The sequence below is a fragment of the Tigriopus californicus genome, chromosome 10, assembly GCF_007210705.1.
Source record: "Tigriopus californicus strain San Diego chromosome 10, Tcal_SD_v2.1, whole genome shotgun sequence".
Classification (NCBI taxonomy): domain Eukaryota; kingdom Metazoa; phylum Arthropoda; class Copepoda; order Harpacticoida; family Harpacticidae; genus Tigriopus; species Tigriopus californicus.
This window is the reverse complement of record NC_081449.1, coordinates 15,807,859-15,829,163: the sequence shown is the minus strand read 5'-3', so window position 1 is coordinate 15,829,163 and position 21,305 is coordinate 15,807,859. Positions and strand designations below refer to the sequence as shown.

The 21,305-nt window shown below is 46.8% G+C and overlaps 1 protein-coding gene across 2 annotated transcripts in view; it reads right to left on the bottom strand.

Moving 5' to 3' along the window:
- Nucleotides 1–20,973, bottom strand: part of LOC131888708 (uncharacterized) — a 24,897-nt gene extending 3,924 nt beyond the window's left edge. The window contains exons 1-2 of one of the 2 annotated variants that reach the window (XM_059237629.1): nt 18,620–20,973; nt 14,332–14,631 (exon numbers count right to left, since the gene is read on the bottom strand). In XM_059237629.1, coding sequence (XP_059093612.1) covers nt 14,444–14,631; nt 18,620–20,309 — 1,878 coding nt within the window. In that variant the 5' untranslated portion in view covers nt 20,310–20,973 and the 3' untranslated portion in view covers nt 14,332–14,443. Of the gene's footprint in view, nt 1–14,331; nt 14,632–18,619 lie in introns of those variants that run through there. The other variant, XM_059237628.1, reaches the window with a different exon arrangement.
- Between the last annotated feature and the right edge of the window lie 332 nt (nt 20,974–21,305).

Sequence of the window (21,305 nt, the reverse complement as noted above, 5' to 3'; positions counted from 1 at the left end):
TCAATCTTCCTCGTTTGGCGGCCACAACGGGTCAGAATGCATACAGGCTGCAGACAACAGAGGTTTCCGAGCCATCTCATGCTAAAATGATTGCCTCGTTGCCGTTGTTATGGAGGCGCTCCACGTTGCTCCCCGTCTTTCTGTCTCAACTCAGACTGCCAACGAAGAACGAAGGAAAACAGGGGAGACTCGGGACGAAGTCAACGACGTCGACGATTCAGTTGAATCCGCGAGGAGTCCGTTAACAAGTTCTATGCAACACACTAACTACAGGCCATGTATGCTCTGATACTCAAGTATACGACAAAACACACCTCAACGACTTCCATGTCGATAGCTGGGTTGTCTCTTGAATCTCGAGTCTCGAGTCTCCTCAAGTTGTTCGTCGACATCAAGAAGATATTTTTCTCACTCAGCACTCGGTCTCACAGTCATTGCCATGGAGAGGGAGAGAAAGAGAGAGAAGAAAGAGAGAGAGGAAAAAATCCTCAACTCTAAACGAAGTTTTGAACACATGATCATCATCCCCAGTCTCGCAGAGATCGTATAGGAGGTAGAAGCCTCCCTTGGAAAGGAGGCCAACAGGCCAAGACCGCACAAGGCGGCGGCGTGTTCGTCAGTCTACGTACTTGAACTATCCCGCAAGCACTCGCCCTCGCGATCCTTCTCTCCTATGTTCCTCCGCTTACGAACTTGAATGGCCTCCCTTCCTTACTGCCCTGGTTGGATAGACTTCGAGCGACGAGGTTGTCATGTTAGGAGACTCGCCTAACTCTTGTCGGTGGAGCGTGTGGTCGCGATCCTCCCAGCGCTCTAGCTTGGAGGCAATGACTCCTCGAGCACCGAATCATCCATCCGTCCAACGAACGAACGAGCGAACGAACGACTGGAGCAGCTACGGATGTCTGACTGAATTGGTATTTGCTGGCCTTCCAAGAGAATCGCCTAAGGCCATGAAACGTTCATTTGCCATCATCCTGACAGCCATCCAGCCATGCTGAGCAGCTAGCCACTCTCTCTCTCTCTCTCCCTCTCTCTCTCTCCCTCACTCTCTCCCTCACTGAAAACTGCCTCTCGTGATAGATCGCCTGCGAGTCAGCGGACCATGAAGCCTCCCTTCCTTTCTTCATTCCTTCCTTCCCCTCCATCCCTCCATTCACCACTCGAAATGAGTGTAGATGACTGCGCAGGAACAGCGTGTAACGAAGTACTGGTAGTTCGCCATCGAGAACTAACCTCCGGAGTGAGTCCGACGTTGAAAAATTGAGAAGCGTAGCACGGTGTTCGTCTAACATTTGCTTATGCCGGTGATGCCTCCAGTCCGGGGGAGTCCTTTCTCCTTCGAGGCTTGAGCCAATCACAAGGAGGCGTGGGTTTTGAATCTCCCCAATAACGTCTAGTCTCCTCAACTCGCAGCGGGGGGCCAGATGGACAATATTCTCGCAGAAAATCCCGAAGGAAAATCAGGAGCGTCGAACACGGTCGGAGCTCGTCGATCCCAGCTACTCCCACCCGAAGGCGGACCAAAGAAGGATGAAACGCCAACGAGCTTGCTTCTCCTGCGCGGACGATGACGGTGCCCGTCCGTAGAATAATAATCAGGCAGGCCAGCAAACAGGGACAGATGGGCGTAGGGCTGAGCTAGGTCCCTCAGGCAAGAAGACATCGGTGGACGACGGCGACATAACAACGGCGACCTCGATATTGACGACGTCTCTCGAACTCCATGACAAGAAAAGATACAAGCAAGCAACGGCAGAGGTTGGTTGTGAACAGGGTTGTCGTTGTTGCTGTTGTTGTCACTACAGCTGCTGCTGCTGTTGTTGTTGCACGAGTTATCGAAGCAGTCGGGGAGAAAAGAAAGAATATTATACGTCAGGAAAGGCAGTTAGTTGGTGGATGGAACTTGTCTAAAGAGAGGAATCCCAACCAACAAGCGAACCGATGTAGCTAGACTGGTGGTTGTAGCAGTAGCATTAGAAGACCCGGAGAAGGAAAAAAAGGAAGTTGAGACTATATCGCTCGTTGGTTGCCTGGGTTCTGCAGGGCCATTACATTGGATGGAGAATGAGAGGACCATCCATGTTGGGGGTTGACGAGCTCGCAGTGTGGGCGCCTGTGACTGGATCCATAAACCTTATCCAATACAACTAGCTCTCACCGAAAGGCTCATCGCTTCGCTTCGAAACGCTTCGGATCGGTGGAGGGGGACGATGAGGACCCTTGCTCAGCTTTGCTTAGCTTTAGCCATCATGGTTTTTCCTCTAAGAAGCCCTTCCATCCATTCACGAGCACAAAAAGAGAAGCGCCAACCCACTCAACCCACCATCAACTGGGTGGAGATCCAAGATGCTAAATGCGATCTGAAACCAGAATTGACCACCAAAACCGGGACAGGGGCCAATTTTAGAGCCAAATCTTCATAATTGGATATTTCAGATGGTTGAAGAATTAAAAGCCACGACGACATCGGTAGATCTTAAAGGTGTTACTTCTATCGCACCAGTCATTGCTTTTACTAGATTCTAGTGGTCAGTCGCGTCAAGTCCCTAACCACAAAGATCATCTGCCTGCGTTGGTCAGAATTTTGCAGGAATCCTTACTCGATGTCGCCAGTCAACAGGAAGTTTGTGTGTTTTAGAACAACCGAGAGCAGAATCTACTATCAGACAACAACGGGCTAATGAGCAATGCTGTTCAAAACAAACTGTGATAAGCCCTGAGCTTCTCACCCACACGGATACGAAGAGCAGGGAAGAGAGAGCAGAGTTGGTAATTTGACGTTTTTAACGCGAGATGAAAGTGTCTCTAACTTCCTGAATGGAGTAATTACAAGCATACCTCAGGGGCAAGCCAGATCTAAAAAATCGATCTTTACCGCAAATGATCCAGAGGAAAGACGAGAAAAGTGGAGAGACAGAGATCAACTGGAGAGATTATATCTAAACTCAATGTGACGTAATTGCCAGAGTGAGCCGTGGATCAAGATCCTACTTAGTGGAATTACCCTTTTCACAGAGCGGTACTCGATTGCCATTTGCTCAGGAATGAATTTTGCATTTGCTTGTTACAGCAGCAAGGTAAAGCTGTCATTGCTACTTTTGGGCGATTACCTTGCCAGAACAAAGTTTCAAGGGCTACAATGAAGCTAACAAAACTGCTGGACGGTGATTCAACCAAGAAGTTGAAAGATTGAGGCCAGGGATTTCCGGTCACTCGCATCCAATTTGTGTTGGAAGTCAGATATGTTTATTTTAGTTAAGTTTCCTGGCTTAGATACGCCATATGTTCTCCACCTTCAATGTCTGTTGGCGTTTGAATAGAGTTGAAAAATAAGGGAAAAGCCCACGAGTTCTTCTAGGGCTGTCTTTGATCATTCATTAGTTGGAATCTTGGAGAAGAGAGATGAAGAAAAAGAAGCAAACCTCTCTTGAGGAGGAGCTGAAAAATAACTAAAAAAATAGGGCTGCCTCCATCAACAAACTACGGATTCAGGGGAAGACGTCTGATTAGGACCACAAGTGTTCCTAATGGGATTCCACCCCCGAGGGATGAATGAGGGATGGAGAACTAGCTACTCGATGAAGTACGTACGAACTAGGAACAGTATACAGCGAGTGGAAATCCAATTCGCCACTCATTTTCATTTCCTTCTGGCCCTCTACACAAAGAAAATCGAAGAAGAAATAGATGTAAGATTATCATTTTCTCTTCCCCCCTGGGGAACCTCGTGGAGTACAGAGCGGGGAAAAAGCTCATACTGCATACACACCCAAGTAGTAAGTTAGGGAGGGAACGTACCACATTTGGATGAGTGGCTTGGGGTGCGGATGTTCTCTGACCAATGCTTCTTGATGACAATGATTCATTGAGCATGGGCTACTTTTGTATCCTAGAGTAAGTTGCGCTCATGCTCTTTATTTCTCTCTCTATCCATAAACCAGAATTGACCAAAAAATCAGAGCACAGGATGACCAAGGCACGGAGGGACACACATCGTTCCATAAGACCTGAAAGGAAACGAGCTTGCCTTGTTCCATATGTCCCACCACCAAGGGCAGAGCCTTGAGTGTCCGTGTGTGTCCAGTGGAACACGCGCCTGATGGAACAACATCCGCACTGACGAATGGACTGATCTTCCCACCAGATAACAAACCATGGAACATTGATCTCCCCCCAAGATTTGAAGGGGCGATACCGATGCTGTAGATCGACTGGATAGTTAGGGTGGGGGTAGTGGTGGTCATGACGCAGAGACTCAGAAGTAGAAAATGAGACCGTGTAATGTTTTTCGAAGAGTCCACATGTCACGGCTTGTTTGCTTGGTCTCAGATCAGAGAACAGAGATATCTCATGGAAAGAAAGAGAGAGAGAGAAAGACGAGCAAATCACTCTTCCCACTCTCGGTCTCCCCAAGAGAGCAAGCATAGTACGTACAACGCGAAAATAGAGGTGACTCTTTTCAGCTCGTTGTTTTTCATTTACATACACGGATGGTTCAACGAGGGCATCTCGCTAATTTTGTCGTACCGTCAATGTCATGCGGGAAGCTACAAACATACAAACTACTTGATACATGTCTTGCTCTTGGCCCTAAGGTATGCTGGTGGAGGAACAGAAATGTGCTTCAGCTTATCAGAATGTGCCAAGATCGATTCCAATCAAGAACTATTGCCCATGGTCCGATTGGTGACACCACGAAGACATGGATGGAGCGCCAATCCTGAGCGACGACGCTTGAAGCAAGCACTTTGTTCTCGGGTTGAATCACATGTACGTCGATCGTCAGGGCCAAGCCAGGGCATTCCGGGGATGACATGAAAAGAGCCATCATTTGTCACGAAGACTGGGATCCTCTTTCCAAAGAACAGAGAACCATCACCCCAAGAACGGCGACATCATTGACAAGATTCGAAGCTGACTCCATGCATTTTAAGGAGCCCAGCGTTCCGGTTGGAAAACAAAGAATCTCGATGAAAAATACACTCGCAGATCAATCTTGGCAGCCGCGTTCCCAAACCTCTTTCCGAGCCATCGCTTACCAAGAAGTCTGGACTATGGGTTTGACGTTCTTCTTTCTTTCTTCCCTTCGTTCGTTCGTTGTTATCGTTGGAGCGAGTGAGTATACTCTGAGTTTACTGGGAAATGGGTATTGATGGAAATGGGCGGAGAGTTAGAGGGTCAGGAATTATTGAGCTTCCACTCTCACCCACCTCCAACGCTTTGAAGTATCATATACCGAGTACTCCGCCAGGGTTGGATTGGGTGGTAGGCTGTTTGAGGTTAGCAAGGGAATGCACGAAGCGTAAATTCTTGAGCGCCCGACAGAAACGCAAGACAGAGATTAATTGTCTCTGTGCTTGTAAAAATGTGAACCCAACTCTTGCTGGGCACCTCTTTGCGATGTGCTCGACTTCATTCGCATCATTTTCGAAATTTTCGCTTCAGGTCTTTCCTTTCGCTCTCCTCGAATACTAACCTACAGTAGGTGAGCGTCTACGTATACTGCTTCATATGAAGAGGGCTTACGGCCCAGGAAACTGAATTCATGGCTCGTAAAAACAGGCGCAACCCAAACAAAACTCCTTGGAGAGCCCAAGCGATCTGATCTACACAAATCTACCACCTAATGGATAATGACCCATAACCGTGCACAGCCACCATAGGTCGACGACTTACCGTTGAGAAGACGGGCAGACACGTACGTAGACAGACGGGCAGGCAACAGCACTCCAATTCTCAGCAATGCATAAATTACCAATTCGACTTCAAGAACAGGAAGGCGAACAAGCAAGATAAGGCGGGTCATCGTGATCGTCGAGGGAATCAAGAGTTATGCTTGGAGTTCCATTATTTTCAGATTAGATTCTCTAGATTTCGATCCGAAGCGAACGTTGAAATTGATATTGAACGCTACGTGGAAAAGAGTTAACGATCCTCACGATAACACAAAGAAGCCAAGCACGAATCAAGCCACGAACCAACCTACCAAACCAACCCAACCAAGCAACCGATCGACCACTCAACCCTCTATGGTTGTTGTTGTTTTAAAGAGAGTCTACCTCTCTGTTTTAATGCTACGATACAAAGCTGGAGATCAATTGAACCTAACCTGAGATCGAGAAGCGGATCTCTGCCGATGGCTTACTATTAGGGTAAGGGTGAATGAGCCGCAATCATCAAGAGGTTCTTTTAAGTTTCCTCCTTTCCATGAACATTTTAGATCCTCAATAGAGACGACACAACAACATCTGAAAAACATAGCTGGCCTTATTCAAGAGCTCAATGCCTGCCACCTCTAGACAGACATTTAGCAACGATGATCAACAAGTGTCGTCAAGGATTCCTTACATCATTCTGATCACCTTGCCACATTTGGATTATTCCATTCAAAAAGGCTCTGTGCTATGGGCTGCCAGTAACAGCGATTTGGAATTAATATTTTATGACCCAATCTATAACGTCCCCGTGTGGCGTGCAAGCTGTTCAGAGTTTGCACGATCATTTGCCTTCCCTTTCGAGATACTTTTTTTAAAGTTGTCAGGAGGGCGGTCGCTCACTTCGGGGCCGAAGATTTGTAAAATCGCACACACTCGACCCCAAAAAACATATTGACACCTCTGGTCCGCCCAAGTTTCGAGACATGCGTCACTTTCCATGAAATTGGCTTGTTATCGGGTCTGTCGTGACATAAACCTCATAAAATTGATCTTTGTCCCCAATTTCTCATGGATCCCAAAATTGACTTGTCACTTTTCGAGGCTGATCTTCTAATGTTCGGGCGGGTTAACGCTACTGGCACCAGGATTGACGTGTTCATTTGTACAACGGTCCTTCTGAGCCAACACGGATCTCTCTCCAACCAATGGTCAACCCGTCAAACGATCGATCATAGGTCTAGGTTTAGGTCTGGGTGCAGGGGTACAGGAGTGCATTCTTCCCGGACAGTTTACCCACTACCGCAAGTGAGCCTTGATGATAAATGACTTCAATACGAACTTTCAAACTTCAAGAGGTCCCACCCATTATCGTACTCAAACTTCCTGCAGTCCCCTTAATTGCGGTCATCGATGACTCTTTCCTCTCGCCCCGTTGGTGCACTGCTACTCGTCAGGACGAGAATTTGAAAGGTAATGAGCTAATCTTCACACTCAAATGAGTTCCATATTTTCAGGAACATTCCCAGCTATCTTTCTCCCTAACATACAACCGAAGGAAGGAGAAAGGAAGGAGAGAATAGCGACAAGTGTAATGATTACAACATAAACGTTATTGCCCATAATAAACATAATAACGTCTTACAAGACTCATTTGGCTTTCCCAACGATGTTTCAGTCACCCCAGCAACGCCAACGAGAATGACGAGGAGCCAGAGGAGTTGGAGGATTTCCCGAACGACTTTCATGCACTAAGCCCTACTTGTGGCTGAACCGCCCTAGAGCGCTTTCTCTTCTCTCTTTTGTGACATTATTCTCTTAAGGGAAGCGAGAAACTGCGACCGGGAAAGACCGAGTGGAACAGACAAGTTCGTGCGTGGGGGAACGAGGAGGATCTGAGCAGGGTAAGCGCCAGAATGGCTCAGGAATAACACGCACAGACTGTGAACTTAAGCCGTTGACAAAGCAGTGCTTCCCTCAAGTCCGTGCGTACATACAGTATACTGTATGCACAGTAGCTTGGCTTTTAGGCTTGGCCAAGCCTCTAGCACGATGTCAGTCCAAGAGGGAAAAACTCTACATCGGGGACGAAGGGGGAAGTTTTTATGCGTATATTTGGGAGCTTTTGTTCCTTGGATACTTTTACTAACGAGCTTGGTATCTTGTGTGTGTGTGTGAAGGAAATGAACGGAGGTAGTATTTAAGAGTAAAGACGGATTAAATAAAACAAGACAACGCCAACCTGATCTCTGGATCGCTCTGAAAAGGGCAATCTGAATCGAGTTCCTGTTGTGGAAAAGTCATTCAAGTGGTAGCAGATGGCTTTCCGTCCGTCCGTTCGTTGGTTCCTTCTTCTCTCCGTGTCTTTGACTACTCTCTGGCTGGCTCCCTAAACGGGTCTAGTTCCAGATCAATGGCATTCACTGTGGCTCTGATTAAATTTGGATGGATTTCGTTCATCCCTTGTGGCAAGCTAAAGCGCCAACAACACAACCTGCCAGCTACCGACCGAGACACAAAAAATACACACCAACAACCGAGGACTTCCAATCCCGAGCACCGGTACCGGCACCGTCAAGGAAAGGATGGGTGAAACCAAGTTCTCCTAGGTACCTCATTATTGTGTTGTCACTCTTTTAAGGCCAGATCGCTGAGCCAAGGCATTGTTGCCGTTCGTTCCCATCGGTCCATTGTTCTCCAAGCGAATCGGCTTCGTCATGGTGCTTGGCTAAAGCACTGGACTCCTTGCATTGTACGTACGTCGTACGACGTACGGCTGTGCTCTGTAAGTGTAGCAGTGGAGAGCCGCACTACACTCACTTGTTCAAGTATTACATGCTACAGCCTTTTTTACCACTTCTTGGTCAAGATTGATAAGACATTTCTGAACAACACAGTATTGCTTTGCTTCGAAATGTGCACGGCGGCGACAACAGCCATGAACGGGAAAATTATGTCTGTATGTCCAAGTACGTACGTACGAGTACTAAAAGGTTCGTTCTTGAACCAACCGCAAACCCACTTCCCCAAAGCACATCTGCGCTTGATTTCCACCACTTCGAGGTTGTGCGTGAAATACGACCAGATTCTAAATCTGTGATCAAGTGTGCACACTCAACACGTCGAGGGGCTGTTTTTATGACCGGACCCACCAATCAGGTTTGAATTAGTTTTTGCTCGCCAAAAAAAGCCACCAAAACCAATCGCCGCTGGTGCCTCATCCCATGTGTTTCGAATATCTCATCATCCATCGTTGGTTAGCTCTTTTCAACCCGGGGACAAGACGAATCTCTTCCATCTCTACAAAAAGCTGGACACGGATGAGCTGAGACATGCCCCCGTAAGATAACAATTACAGTCTCACTAGAACCGCATATGGGGGCGTGTTTGGGCCCCAGGCGGGACAGGTATTCATGCGCCTAACGAACTAAACAAAATAGCACGCGCTTCTCAGAAAAAATGCACAATACAGTACATACGTAAGGCAACAAAAAACTGACGGCCCAATCACAGGACCTTAACTCAAAAGAGCAAAAGAGAAGACTAGTCGTCGGGCGACCCTCCCTACATTCAGAGGTTAGTGCTGCCATCGTTGAGAAGGGTGTAAAGTTTACACGAAACGGGATGTGCGTCTACTCCATCTCCTCTTCAAAACGGTTCAGGCTAGAGCGGAAACATCTCATCCATTCACATTCAATGTGTCGCCGTACTTTTTGGAATTCTAATTCAAACCTCCTTGAGTGTAGGTAGCTCGTTGCAGCATATAAAATGAAGTGACACACTCAATCACTCACTCACTCATGGTGCGTCAGGGAACCATTTCTGGCGCTCAAGGAGAATGAGGAGGGAGACCATTACACATGGACAAAGACGGCAGTTTCGCCGAAATAGTCGACGGGTGGTACTAAATATACTAGAAACGTAGCTGTCTTTCGTTGGTCGTTGGGGACGAGTGAAACTAGCTCGTATTCAATATCAGTATTATGCGTTATCTTTGGCCAAGGAACGATCCATAACACTTGTGTAGGCTGTGAGTGCCTCTGTTTGCTGTGTACTCAAACATAATATGCGAGTTCATCGAGTTCTAGGCATACAGTTGGTTTCAATTTCTGAAGTCGAATTGAATTCATCATGTTATGCCAGTCGAAGCCAGCCAGTACTTGCCTGCCAGTGACCTGGAGGAATTCATTGTATATTTTAGCGCCGGGAATGCCCAGCGGGCATGCAGACTTCGGCAAGCACCCCCTCTGATCTTTCTTTTGGCTCTTCTACATCATGAAATATGAAATCTCTAGGGTTTTGAATTCCCAGCAAAATCGATCTCCGATGCTCCGATTGCTATACGACTTACAAACGGAAATTTTTCGCCGGGTGTACTAGCATAGTTTAAACACCAGTGGGCTGGTTCATTGTTGCTACTGTTGCTACCGTTGCTGTCAATGATGGTTTAGTTCGACGAGTTGGCGGTCCTGATAGTGAACAGAACAGTCCCTCCGGGAGAATTTGGATTCAATAAGACTTCGTCTAATCATATCGCCAGACAACTTTGAGCCAAAGACATATTGAGCGGATTACGTCAAGAGCCCTCCCTCTCTCTCCTTCCGATTCTCCTGTCGGCTTCAGTTACGACAGCAAATGATGGCTTCCATACAGGGCCAGTAACCAACTTTTGAGCCCACAGAACACTTCATCCACCCGCCACCCAGGTGGCCAACAAAGGCAACTCTCCAAAAGTTTCACCGTATGGAGTTGAGTTTTCCAGACTTTCTCCCTCATCTTTTTCCACCGCTAAAGAAATATGCGACGGAAAGGGTCACGTCCATTGAGCCCACTTTCCTCTCCAGGGAATGGAGTCGTCCCCAAGGGCCAAGCAGCCAACTATTTATCCCAAAATGAGGCAGACATGCCATTTCTTTCATGTTTCCAAGTGGGCTTCTATCAACTACTGGCATTTCAATATGCATTGTGAGTCACATACCTGCAAGGGAGATAGATCGCACGTTTAACGATGATTATGAAAATAACAATAATAATAATAATAATAGCTCCCTTCCTTGCTTCGTTGGTAGTTGGACGGACATCAAAATTCGTTTTGAGACTGATTGCCCCCCAAAGTTTTGTATCTACCCACTTTCTAGCTTCCCTTTGATGGGCAAAGAAGTGATCACCTAAACCCAGTAATGTAAGGAGCAAAAGGATTGGTAGGTTGGATGGGATGTACAAAGAGACACGTAACAATAACACGATAACAATCACCCATTCGACATACACGAAACTCGTGGAGACCACTTTGGAATTAAGTCAACAGGTCATAATCATTCATTTCTTTGGATTGGTTCCAACCGCTGGAATAACCATTGCTTCTATCCATCCCCCCTCCCTTATAGTGAATGTGGCGAGTGAGTGTGGAATTGAAGGTGTTGATTGGCGAGCATTGTTTCTCTCACACACTCGGACAAAAAAGCAAACAAGAGGAACATTTTTGATGAGCGGCAATTTGTCATATCAAAGGAGGAAAGAATCACCCCTTGGATGAAAAGGAGAAAAGACAATTTTCCCAAGATTGCGTTCCAGTAACAATGTGCTAGTCCTTTTCTCTACGGTATCTACCGTATCTTTCTGCCCCGAGTTGGATTTATGAGCCTTTAAAGCCAAAACCGACCTCTATGTGTTGTACATTATTTCCTTTGAGTTCGTGATTTACCACAAGTCTGTGTGTGTGTGTGTATTCGTGAACAAGAAAAGAAAAACCAACAATGCATTTGTCGTCCTAACATTTAAAGGAGCTAGGCCCCTTTTCAAGTTGAAACTCGGGCGTGAAATCACTCTCCTGGATGGAAGACAGAGTCGTGGACGTTGGTTGTGTTGCTTTATCTATTTGCATCGAGGAAACTACTCTTTCACTCCCAGACCCGACCCAACGTAGCCAGAACTTGCACCGTCGAATAGTGGAAGAGATCATCCTGGGATGTAGAAAACAGTCGGCTTGCATGATACGAGCTATTCAAAGCTTTTGGGGCCCAACCCTTGTTTTGGCTATCTTGATGGACGGAGGTTGGAGAGTTTGCTTCATGTGGATCTTTTGTTCAGGCACCAAGGTCCAAACTCAGAGTGAAAAAGACACACGGTACAAGAAGTAAGCTGATGGCCGAGACTGATGGTACGATGAAACCGACCACAACAACAGGTACGACGACGATCACACATCAAGCGCTAGCAGGCCAAATGCAAAGAGGCAGAGAGGCCCCACAAGAAAGGTGACAGAACAATAGATCCACACTCAGAGTGAAAAAGACACACGGTACAAGAAGTAAGCTGATGGCCGAGACTGATGGTACGATGAAACCGACCACAACAACAGGTACGACGACGATCACACATCAAGCGCTAGCAGGCCAAATGCAAAGAGGCAGAGAGGCCCCACAAGAAAGGTGACAGAACAATGGTGGTGCCTGGCTACGTGGGTAAGATCTGGCTTGGTCTTCATACATTTCAATTCCAAGTCCATTGAACACTTTCGAACAAGATCAAAGCATTTCCACGTCATGTCGTTGGAAGAGAGGGGAGGGGGGGACAGAATGAGCGGATTCATAAGCTCTTATCTCCAATGAGAAGGAAAGATAAAATTCTTGACTCGGAATTCCGGACTGCACAGCTGGGTGAGCAGTTGGACGAGCATCACAAGCGACAAAAACTTGTTTCACGTGACATCTAAATACGACTAGGATGAATTTAGAATGGTGAAAAGGCAACAACGAATCAATTTTCATAGAAGTAAGATACTGTAAGATAGTTGTAACATAAGCAAAAAAATAAGCTTGCACGATTTTTCAAATTCGATGGCTCGTCAATCAAAATTGTTGGACCGATCTATGAGAAGAAAATCGTCCACTTGAAATACAATCAATAGCAATCAGACGGGGGAGGCTAAGGTTTTCTTCCGAAGTCAGGAGGAGCCATAAACCTGCAGGCCCGAGTGCTTGAGCACATCCTACATATCTCAACAGCAATCGTGGTACCAAAGGTCTACCCGGTTGCATGTAGTCTGACTATTAGGAGCTCATGACCACGACGACAAGTAATACAGAGACGACCACGATGACGATGACGGGGACCTGGACTTCTTCCCTACCTGCTACGGTTCTTACACTATGCATGGTGTACATAGTACATGCTAAGCACCTGTACTTAAGAGGTAAGCAGGGGCTCGTTTCACATTGTTGTTGATGATGAATGGAAATTGCTTCCGTAAGACATTTCTCGTCGTTTTTCGTTCTAAATCACCTTCTAATCCCCAGTCACAATTCAATGCTATCCAGTGCGTTAGAACGCCAAGGAAACGAATGAAGAGGATTAAGCCTGGACGATCTCATTCCGGGTGTAATTTCCTCTTCGCTCTTTAATTACACTCGCTTTGAAATGTGATCACCTGAAAGGTTGGACTCAAAGCCGGAATCCGCGCCGCACATAACCGACTGCCGCTTCTCCGATTCAGGAAGACGAATCAGCGCAATAGCAGCAGCCAGTCTCAATGCCTCTTGGCCTCCTCTCGACGGTTGCATTCATTAGCTCAAAGGAACAGAGGGCACTGGCATGGTCAATGGATACGGGGCTTGCGCTGGTTTCGAGAACATGCCAAAACAAACATGCTTTTGTTTGCAATAGATGTGACCCTTTCCATTCCAGCCTTGTGTATTTTCTTGACAAGGGGACATTTTTCAAGATGGGCAGCCATCATTTAGAAGCAAATTACTTCACCAATACCCCAACAGCACCTAGCCCGTCCAAGATGACTTGAACTTTCACAACCGGCCATGCAAAGCCTTTGAAATTATCCATGAAGATGAACTTGGTAGAGTTTGTACGTCGAGTAAGAGGTGAATATGAGGCGAACGATCGAAGAAAAAAACGAGAGTATCGGGGAAAAAAGGAAGAGTAGAAGAAAGAGGAGGCGACCCTTTTCCAGAGAGAAGGAAGCTCATACCTCCAAGAAATAACCACCAACATCACGATGAATATGAACAGAACCTGTAGCAGGTTAATACAACATGGAGGAGGAGGCGAGCACTTGGGAGAGTCAGCAAATTTGTAATTAAGGAATGTCTTCCTAAATTCATGCCTGATGGTCAGGAGGCTAGACCAGGCCAGGCTCATTCTTTTCCTCATGCCACTACTTTTTCTCCTTTTCTCCCTCCTCCTTATATTGGTAAGAGCATCGTTCATGTATCTGAACGACCTACACGCACGAATACGAATCACAAAATCGTATCATTACTTGGAATGGGCACTGAATTTGGTGTTGGTAGCTGGATCGTAGGCACCTTCTCTCTCTTGACCTGATTCATGGCTCAAATTATGGTGGCCTTATCAAAGTGATGGGCCACCAACCATTAAGGAATCAAGTCTCTTCTCAAGATGAAGCGGATGATCATCACCGAGTCTTGGATGATCGGTTGGGTTGAAATTGATTGAGAATTCCTTCACAGGAATAAAGCTTCTCCAAGAATATTGTATACATGTCTCCTTTTAGCTGGTAGGATCAAAAGAGCGAACATTAAGAAATACGCTTTTGTCTTGTTCGTGAAATGTAGATTGGCTGTCGTCATCGTGCAATCTCCAAATGGCAAATGTCTACTCGAAGTTTGTGCCACCTCACAATATGGTTGGTCTTCTACTCCTTCTTCATGCTGTCGGGGAGAAATCAAAAGTTGAACTTTGGACGACGCTCTTGCCAGCAGTCGTGCTCCTCCAACCACGGTGGCTTCTCTCCCTCTCTCTCGTTTTCTCTATGGCATATCTACAGCACCCCAGTAGGCTGAACTAGGGGGGAGATTACCCCCTCCCTCCTCTTTCTTTCGTTCCTTCATTCTTTCTTCCTTTCCTTTGCTCTTTTCCGTCTTGCTCTTGCTCGGGGTCTTTCTCTCTTCTTCTGTGTCCCTCTGTCTCTTACCATCTAGGAGGGCTTGAGGAATATCTTGAGGGAACAAAAGGGGAATCACGTCAGTACGGAAAGGGAAAGGAAAAAAGACAATTCCTCTTCCATTCGCTCTTCTCATCTGAAGAAATGGGAATCTTGGTTCCTATTTTGGAACTCGCTCCGAGTTGCCACTCAATTCCGGAATTTCATGTCTTGTAGCGCTTCGCAGATGGAGCGCTAGTCATTTCGCAAATGAACAGAAAAGTTTTCCATTGCTGTTGCCTCTCTTCTATGCTATTTTCTTCCCCCCCCTCTCCTTTAGGTCGGAAAGTCGACTTCTCCTTTTCCTTTTTGTGACGGCCAAGTTACAACGCAAAAGTCACTCAAACTGATTTACTTTTCACACTTCAAATCCCAATTTTCGACTTTCGAAGAAGGGCGAACTCGCTTGTTCTGCGAATGAAGGAAGAGCACTTCTCATTCTGATTGGGTACATTGAGTGTCTTTCGAGCGGTTCGGAAGAAGTTGTGATGGTAAAGTGAATGACTTACTATCCGCCACCTGGGTAAAAACTGGAAACTCACTATCATTTGACATCAAAAGCAAAAGGTGATCGCACATCCTTATTATTGGCGTTGTCGTTGTTGTGGCTATCTCTGCCCCAACCTTCTCCACCCTATCTCATTTGAATACATTCAAAGAATGATGTGCAACGATGTTCATGTACAATAATCGTACACGACCCAACTACCGAGGAGATGGAGGATCCAGGAGCTTTGGAGGGGGTCATAATGATGATAATTCCATATTCAGAGCGAAACATTCACATCCATTCATCAACACAAATAATGATGATACGGGCGCAAGTCGAAGCGCCCCCCTTCTTTCCTTGAAGCTGTTTTCTATCAGTACGTACGATATGCTCGCAATGTGCAAATAACAACTAAAATAAACAATCACTTGAAATTATGTTGTTGTATGACAACTGGGAATTTTGGTCATGACGCAACATTTTAGCTTGGCACAAGAAATAAGATGGATGAATCGGCAAGCCCAGACGAGAAAAAGCAGACTCTAAGAAGAAGAGAGAAAAAAATATCGAGGGAGAGAGCGAGATTAGAAGAAAGGATTGTTCGGCGTCGAGAAAAAATGCAATAAATTCTGGCCTTGACGGAACCCTCTCATGAGGAATTACCGCCTCGTTGGTCTTCTCAACCCAACGTTGACAAACCATATACACAAACATTGAGAGGGGAACACATACCAGCTAAAAAGAGAGCTCTTTAGGATGATCTTTCAAAATAAAGTTTGATTCTATGCTTCCAAATAAAAACAGGCTATGGATTCTTTTGTCCGTTCTCAAAATCCTCCTATTTTCTCAACTCTTTCTGGCAATTCATCTTGAGTGAGTGAGGAGGTAAGTACGTAAGCAGGCAGTTATGGAGGAGGGAGCAACGATAAATTAAAGGCTAAACAAGGGGTTGAACGAAAAAAAAAGAACAAGAGTCGCCTCGGTGACTAAATGTTTCACACGAGAGGACAAATTATCCATGGTGGGTTTTAATTAGGCAAACCAAAAACGGAAACCATTTGCTCTTAGCTCACAGCTTGAAGAATTTAGGCATAAGCATGGGGATGATGATGAAGAAAAAGAAGGGGAAAACAATAACAAAAGCAACAACCCACCCGAAAACACAGCACCCTCAAAGAGACTTTCGATGAGAAGTAGGAAAGTAGTAGTAGCGAAAAGAGGAAAGAAAACGACCAAAAAGAAGGAGCATCTTCTCTCTCTATATATCCATCTTCTTCCCCATCCTAAAAGGGGAATGGAAATCCAGACCTAACCCTTGTCGACAGACAAGTCCATGATCAGATGTCACCCATTCTCCCACAAACCACAGCCCTGGCTACCAGCCAACCGACTACACGTATTATTATGCGATGGCCAACCCCCACAACCATCAACCACTCCCCTCGAAAATCAAGGAGATAGGAAGAAGTCTGTGAAAATCTCATTATTTCCAAGCTTCCTTTACGCAAGGGTGTCAGTGCCAACGTTCCACCAGATTCCATCAATAGTTGCGGTGCCTGCTGTGGAATCGTACCAATATACCAGTAGTGGGGAGTGGGTTCCTAAATTTTGGCACACCATGTCGCAATGCTTTTACCCTGGAGAAATCGGGGTTGTGTGCACCACATATCCTGTACATAGTGTACACCATACCAACCTCATGTGGAAGGGTATTGATTTTTTGGGCCAGGTAGTAACTCCAGGGTGCTCCCGACTTTTAAATAATGAGATTATCCAACACGAACAAGAAACTATCTGCTCCACTTTTCCACGATGGTAGAAGACTCTCAATGAGAGACAAGTTCATTAGAAAAGTCAGTGAGCACTAGATACCAAAAGTGAAGTGTACCAATTACATACAGTTACTGCTGCTGGGTACGTAGTAGGAACAAAAATAATGGTCATGCGCTGTTCCTCATGCTCGCTTTGAAAGTTTTCTCACTTTTCCAATCCACTACTCCTTCTGATTGCGGTGGGGAGAAGAGAAGTGTCTGAAGAGGAACACGGTTGAAAAGGGTGTGGCAATGATGCCAAAGTCTCACTCATGAGCCCTAATTATGGACTTTTTTGAGTTGTTTGGTCCTATTGGTCCTTTATTCTGAGATCAACACAAATCTGAATGAGAGCATTGGACACCCCCGAAGCCATTCAAGGTTAACTGACGACAGAGGATGGCTCGCTGGAAACTTTGAAACTCTGTTATTGCATTGCTTCCTTGTCTATGCACTGAGAGCGAGTCGAACTCGAGCAGGATGAGACGACATTGATCGGTACAGACCGGTGAGAGGAAGACACGAGGAGAGATGCAAATATACGTGCTCTCATTACCTGCATGCAAAGAAGTGCACTTGGAACACAACTGACCAACACCAATCCAGCAGCAGCAGTGGTCAAATTATGAATTCCAATTTCCCTGAGTGGCTAAGCAAGTGGCTGACCGAACTCAGTTGTAAGATGATGAATGTCTGTTTTTCGCTGCACTTGTCAACAGAGACTACAAACAAGCGTGGAGGAGATTATCGCGGTTTGCCGCAAGATGATTTCTATCTACCCACCCAAGTAACATGTTTTCCGCGGTTTTACGCCTACTTCATTGCCTTGTTCTCCGATGATCTTTTGTCTTTTGCCCCGAGACTTGGAGGCTCAATGAGAGGACAGAAATCTCAAATCAAAGTTGGTCACGACTACAATATTATTACTCCGGATTGGGTTCTTTCATTGCCCACTGAATTGAGCTTTTTCTTTCATCACGCGGCATCAAAGCTCGCTTAGGTAGCTTACTTCCTATAGGCTCTTCTTAATTCAATACAGAATGCATACGACACCACGACTACGCCAAGTATTGCTTCCATCGCTCCTACTATGTACATCATACACACATTCGACTGTTCTCCGGAGCCATACAAACAGTAGTAGTAGCAGTTTCCAAAGCCGACCGACAAACCTGCCTGACAGACAGACTGACTGACTGACAGGCAGCTATTGACTTGCCTCGTACGCTTGTTTGGCTGCCCTGATGTACATACTACACAGTACTTACACACTACATACGTACATAACAGAAGGAGGAGGAGGAGAGAGAAGTAAAGTCTCGGAAATGCGATGCACATCGTCCGTTCTATCGTTCGTTCTTTCGTTCGTTTGCTCGTTCGTTATTCACTCGCTTCAAGTGGAAAGAGAATTGCTAGTCTCGAGAAAACGGAGGATTGGGGGGTCATAGCACAATTCCTTAAAAAAAGGTCAGCAAAGTTCATGACGGCTTGATGTTGTTGAAAAAGCTTAAAGCTGGCTGGATAAACAGTACTACTAAATGTAAAAAAAACGAGGAAGAAGAAGGGTGGCAATCATGCTCGTTGAAAAGAATCACGAGCCAGGTGAGCGATTCGATGACAGTAGGAGGGAGTTTCTCGTTTGAACCTATTAACACGAGTGGGATGGGACAAGATACACAAACATTTGGCATAACCTGCTTACCTTTATCCTCTTTGTCAACGGGAAATGGTTCAGACGATTCCAGGATGTGATGACCATCAATGTGATGAGAGAGAATATTCGGCTTCACAATGGCCTTGGGAGTAGCCGAGTCAGATTCCAGAGCCTTGGAGTCCTCCTGATTGCTTAAGGTTTGTTCAGTCTTCGACTTGGCGTCGTCTTTCGGGGATCCCAAATTAGAGGCCAGATTTGTCGTGGAGCTTGTCTTGGCACCACTCTCCATTCCCGAAGCCAAGGTTGTGGGGGTGGGCAACATGGGCTGAAGTTTGGGTGGCTGGCTGTAAAAGCTGGAGTTGGTGGCTGGTGTCACAGGGAGGCCCTGAGACGTTTGGAGAACTGGGGGACCACTTTGTCTGGAGGTGTTGGGAACGGGCGAGCAGGGCAATCGAGGTGGAGACATGGTCGTTGATGGAGGGGCCTTGAAGGTATTCAAAGAAGACTTGGATGGACCGCTAGGGCGGCCTAGGGGACCCTTGGGCGACATCTTAGTCTTGCTTTTGGGACTACTTTGGGGAGCAAAGCCTGGTAGATTGCTAGAGGTGCTTAGAAGTCCGGGTCGGCTGGTGTTGGAACCAGTGGGCAATAACGGAGCCAGGCTTCGGGAAATGGGAGTCTTGCCAGGAGGAGGCTGTTGAGGTAAACTTACAGGGGGTCGAATAGGGGTAGACATGGGCATGAGTGACATACTTGGAGCCATACTGGTGGCTAGTTGCTGTGGGCCCCCGGACATCGGCTGACCCATGGGCTGAGCGGAAGGGGAGAACATGAGCGTTTGTCCACTTGCGTGATCTTGAGTGGCAGGAGATCGAAAAATGAATTGTCCATTCTGAAAGATGGCCTGTCCCTGGGGTTGATTCATGTAGGCCATCCCAGGGGGCAACACCAAGGGCTGCGAGGGCCCATTGCCTTGGGGATGGGGCAAATTAGGGTGCTGAGGCAATTGCGCGCCAGAGATGGCATTGAGACCCTTGTGATCGCCTGGCTTCATTTGAGAAGAAACGGATGAAACAGAAGTGGGGGCGCTTGACTGGTGTCCAGCTAGCGCCATTTGATTAGCAATCATATAGGTTTGAGGCCCGGAGGCTCCAGAGGCCGATACCAACCCACCACTGGTGATGGTATAAGCTTGGCTGCCCGCAGTCATGGCCTTGCTTGTGGCATTTTGTTGCATAGGAGAGGCAGCTATCATCTGGTGCCCCTGGCCAGGCTTTTGAGCCATGTTGGTCAGGATGATTTGCTGTTGCCCCGGTTGTTGAGCCATCTGCATCCCAGCTTGCAAGGCAAACCCACCTTGTTGCAAAACCAGCTGCCCTTGCTGGTTGTAGGTGGCAAAGGGTTGAAGCGTGAAGGAACCACTGCCATTGGGAGCTCCATAGGGTTGTTGAACGATCTGATACTGACCGGGTTGCATAGGCTGACCCACCTGCGTCATAGCCTGACCAGTGGACATGATTTGTTGGGGTTGCCCAGGGGCTCCACCCATGCCATGTGACATGGCACCGGGCTGCTGTTGTTGCTGCTGCTGTTGCTGTTGTTGCTGTCCTGGTTGCTGCATGGTATTCATAGGTTGAGGACCGAGCGATGGAATCGAAGAGGGAAGGACATTGGTTTGAAAATGCACTGTTGATGGAACACTAGTGACCGCGTTGGATCCTTTGGGGTAATTTGACATTTCAGTTACTTCAGCTCAAGTACAACAACACTAGCTGAGTAGAGTCTCCTCACTTCGGCTGCCCTTGATTGTACACACTGAGCAGAACTGAAGGGGGGAGAGAAACTCTACGCGGGAGAAACTGTGTTTCACATGAGCTTGGTAGACTCCTCGTTATTCGGTCTTCCTCTTCTCTCTAGGATTGTTCCTTCTTCGGAGCACTAAGGAGGAGATTTGTAGAATATTTTTTTTTTATTTATCCAAACGGAAAACAAGCACGACACTTCACCCACTTGTCGTAGTATTTCTGATGCAATATAATCACTGCACTCACTTATGCCACGAGCTCGCTCAATCAGAGCTGATAATATTTGTCGAGTTGTGGTTGCAATGTGGTCGGTCTCACTTCACTCGTTATCCTCGGATTGAAAAAAACTGCACACCGCACCGCGTTCAGGGATCCTGAAGACTGACTGATTTCAGCATAGCCAGGATGGATTTAGCTAGTTGCTCTGCTTAGAGGCCAAATAACGAGAACGTCGGGGACGGACACCAACTGGCAGCAAAGTGACTGACTATGCTGGTGGTGGGTGAATCGCAGTTCCGAGTTCGTTCGTTCGTTCGTTCTCGTTCGTTCCTCAGATCATCGTCGAGGGAAGAGGGAAGGAACGAACGAACGAACGAGGAACGAACGACGGAGGACGAATCTTCTTCAAGCACGAGGAGCAATGTCCCTCATGGACTACCCCAGCTGGTGGGAGTTTTCTGCTAGCTGCTAGCATTAGATACGCGGGAGATTGGCACCCCACCCCAGTGGCTGGGTCCTCTCTCTTCACTCACTCACTCACTCACTCACTCACTCCACGAGTAAGTTTGTGAGCCGTTGGCTGGCTCACAAGAGGCAGGAGCCAGCAGGGCCCCAACACCGCTCTTCAGCTAGTTCAGCTGGTCTTGGTCATAAAAATGGAAGTACGCCTCCTTCCACTTTTGGTTCTCGATTTTCCGTTTGACGCGGCC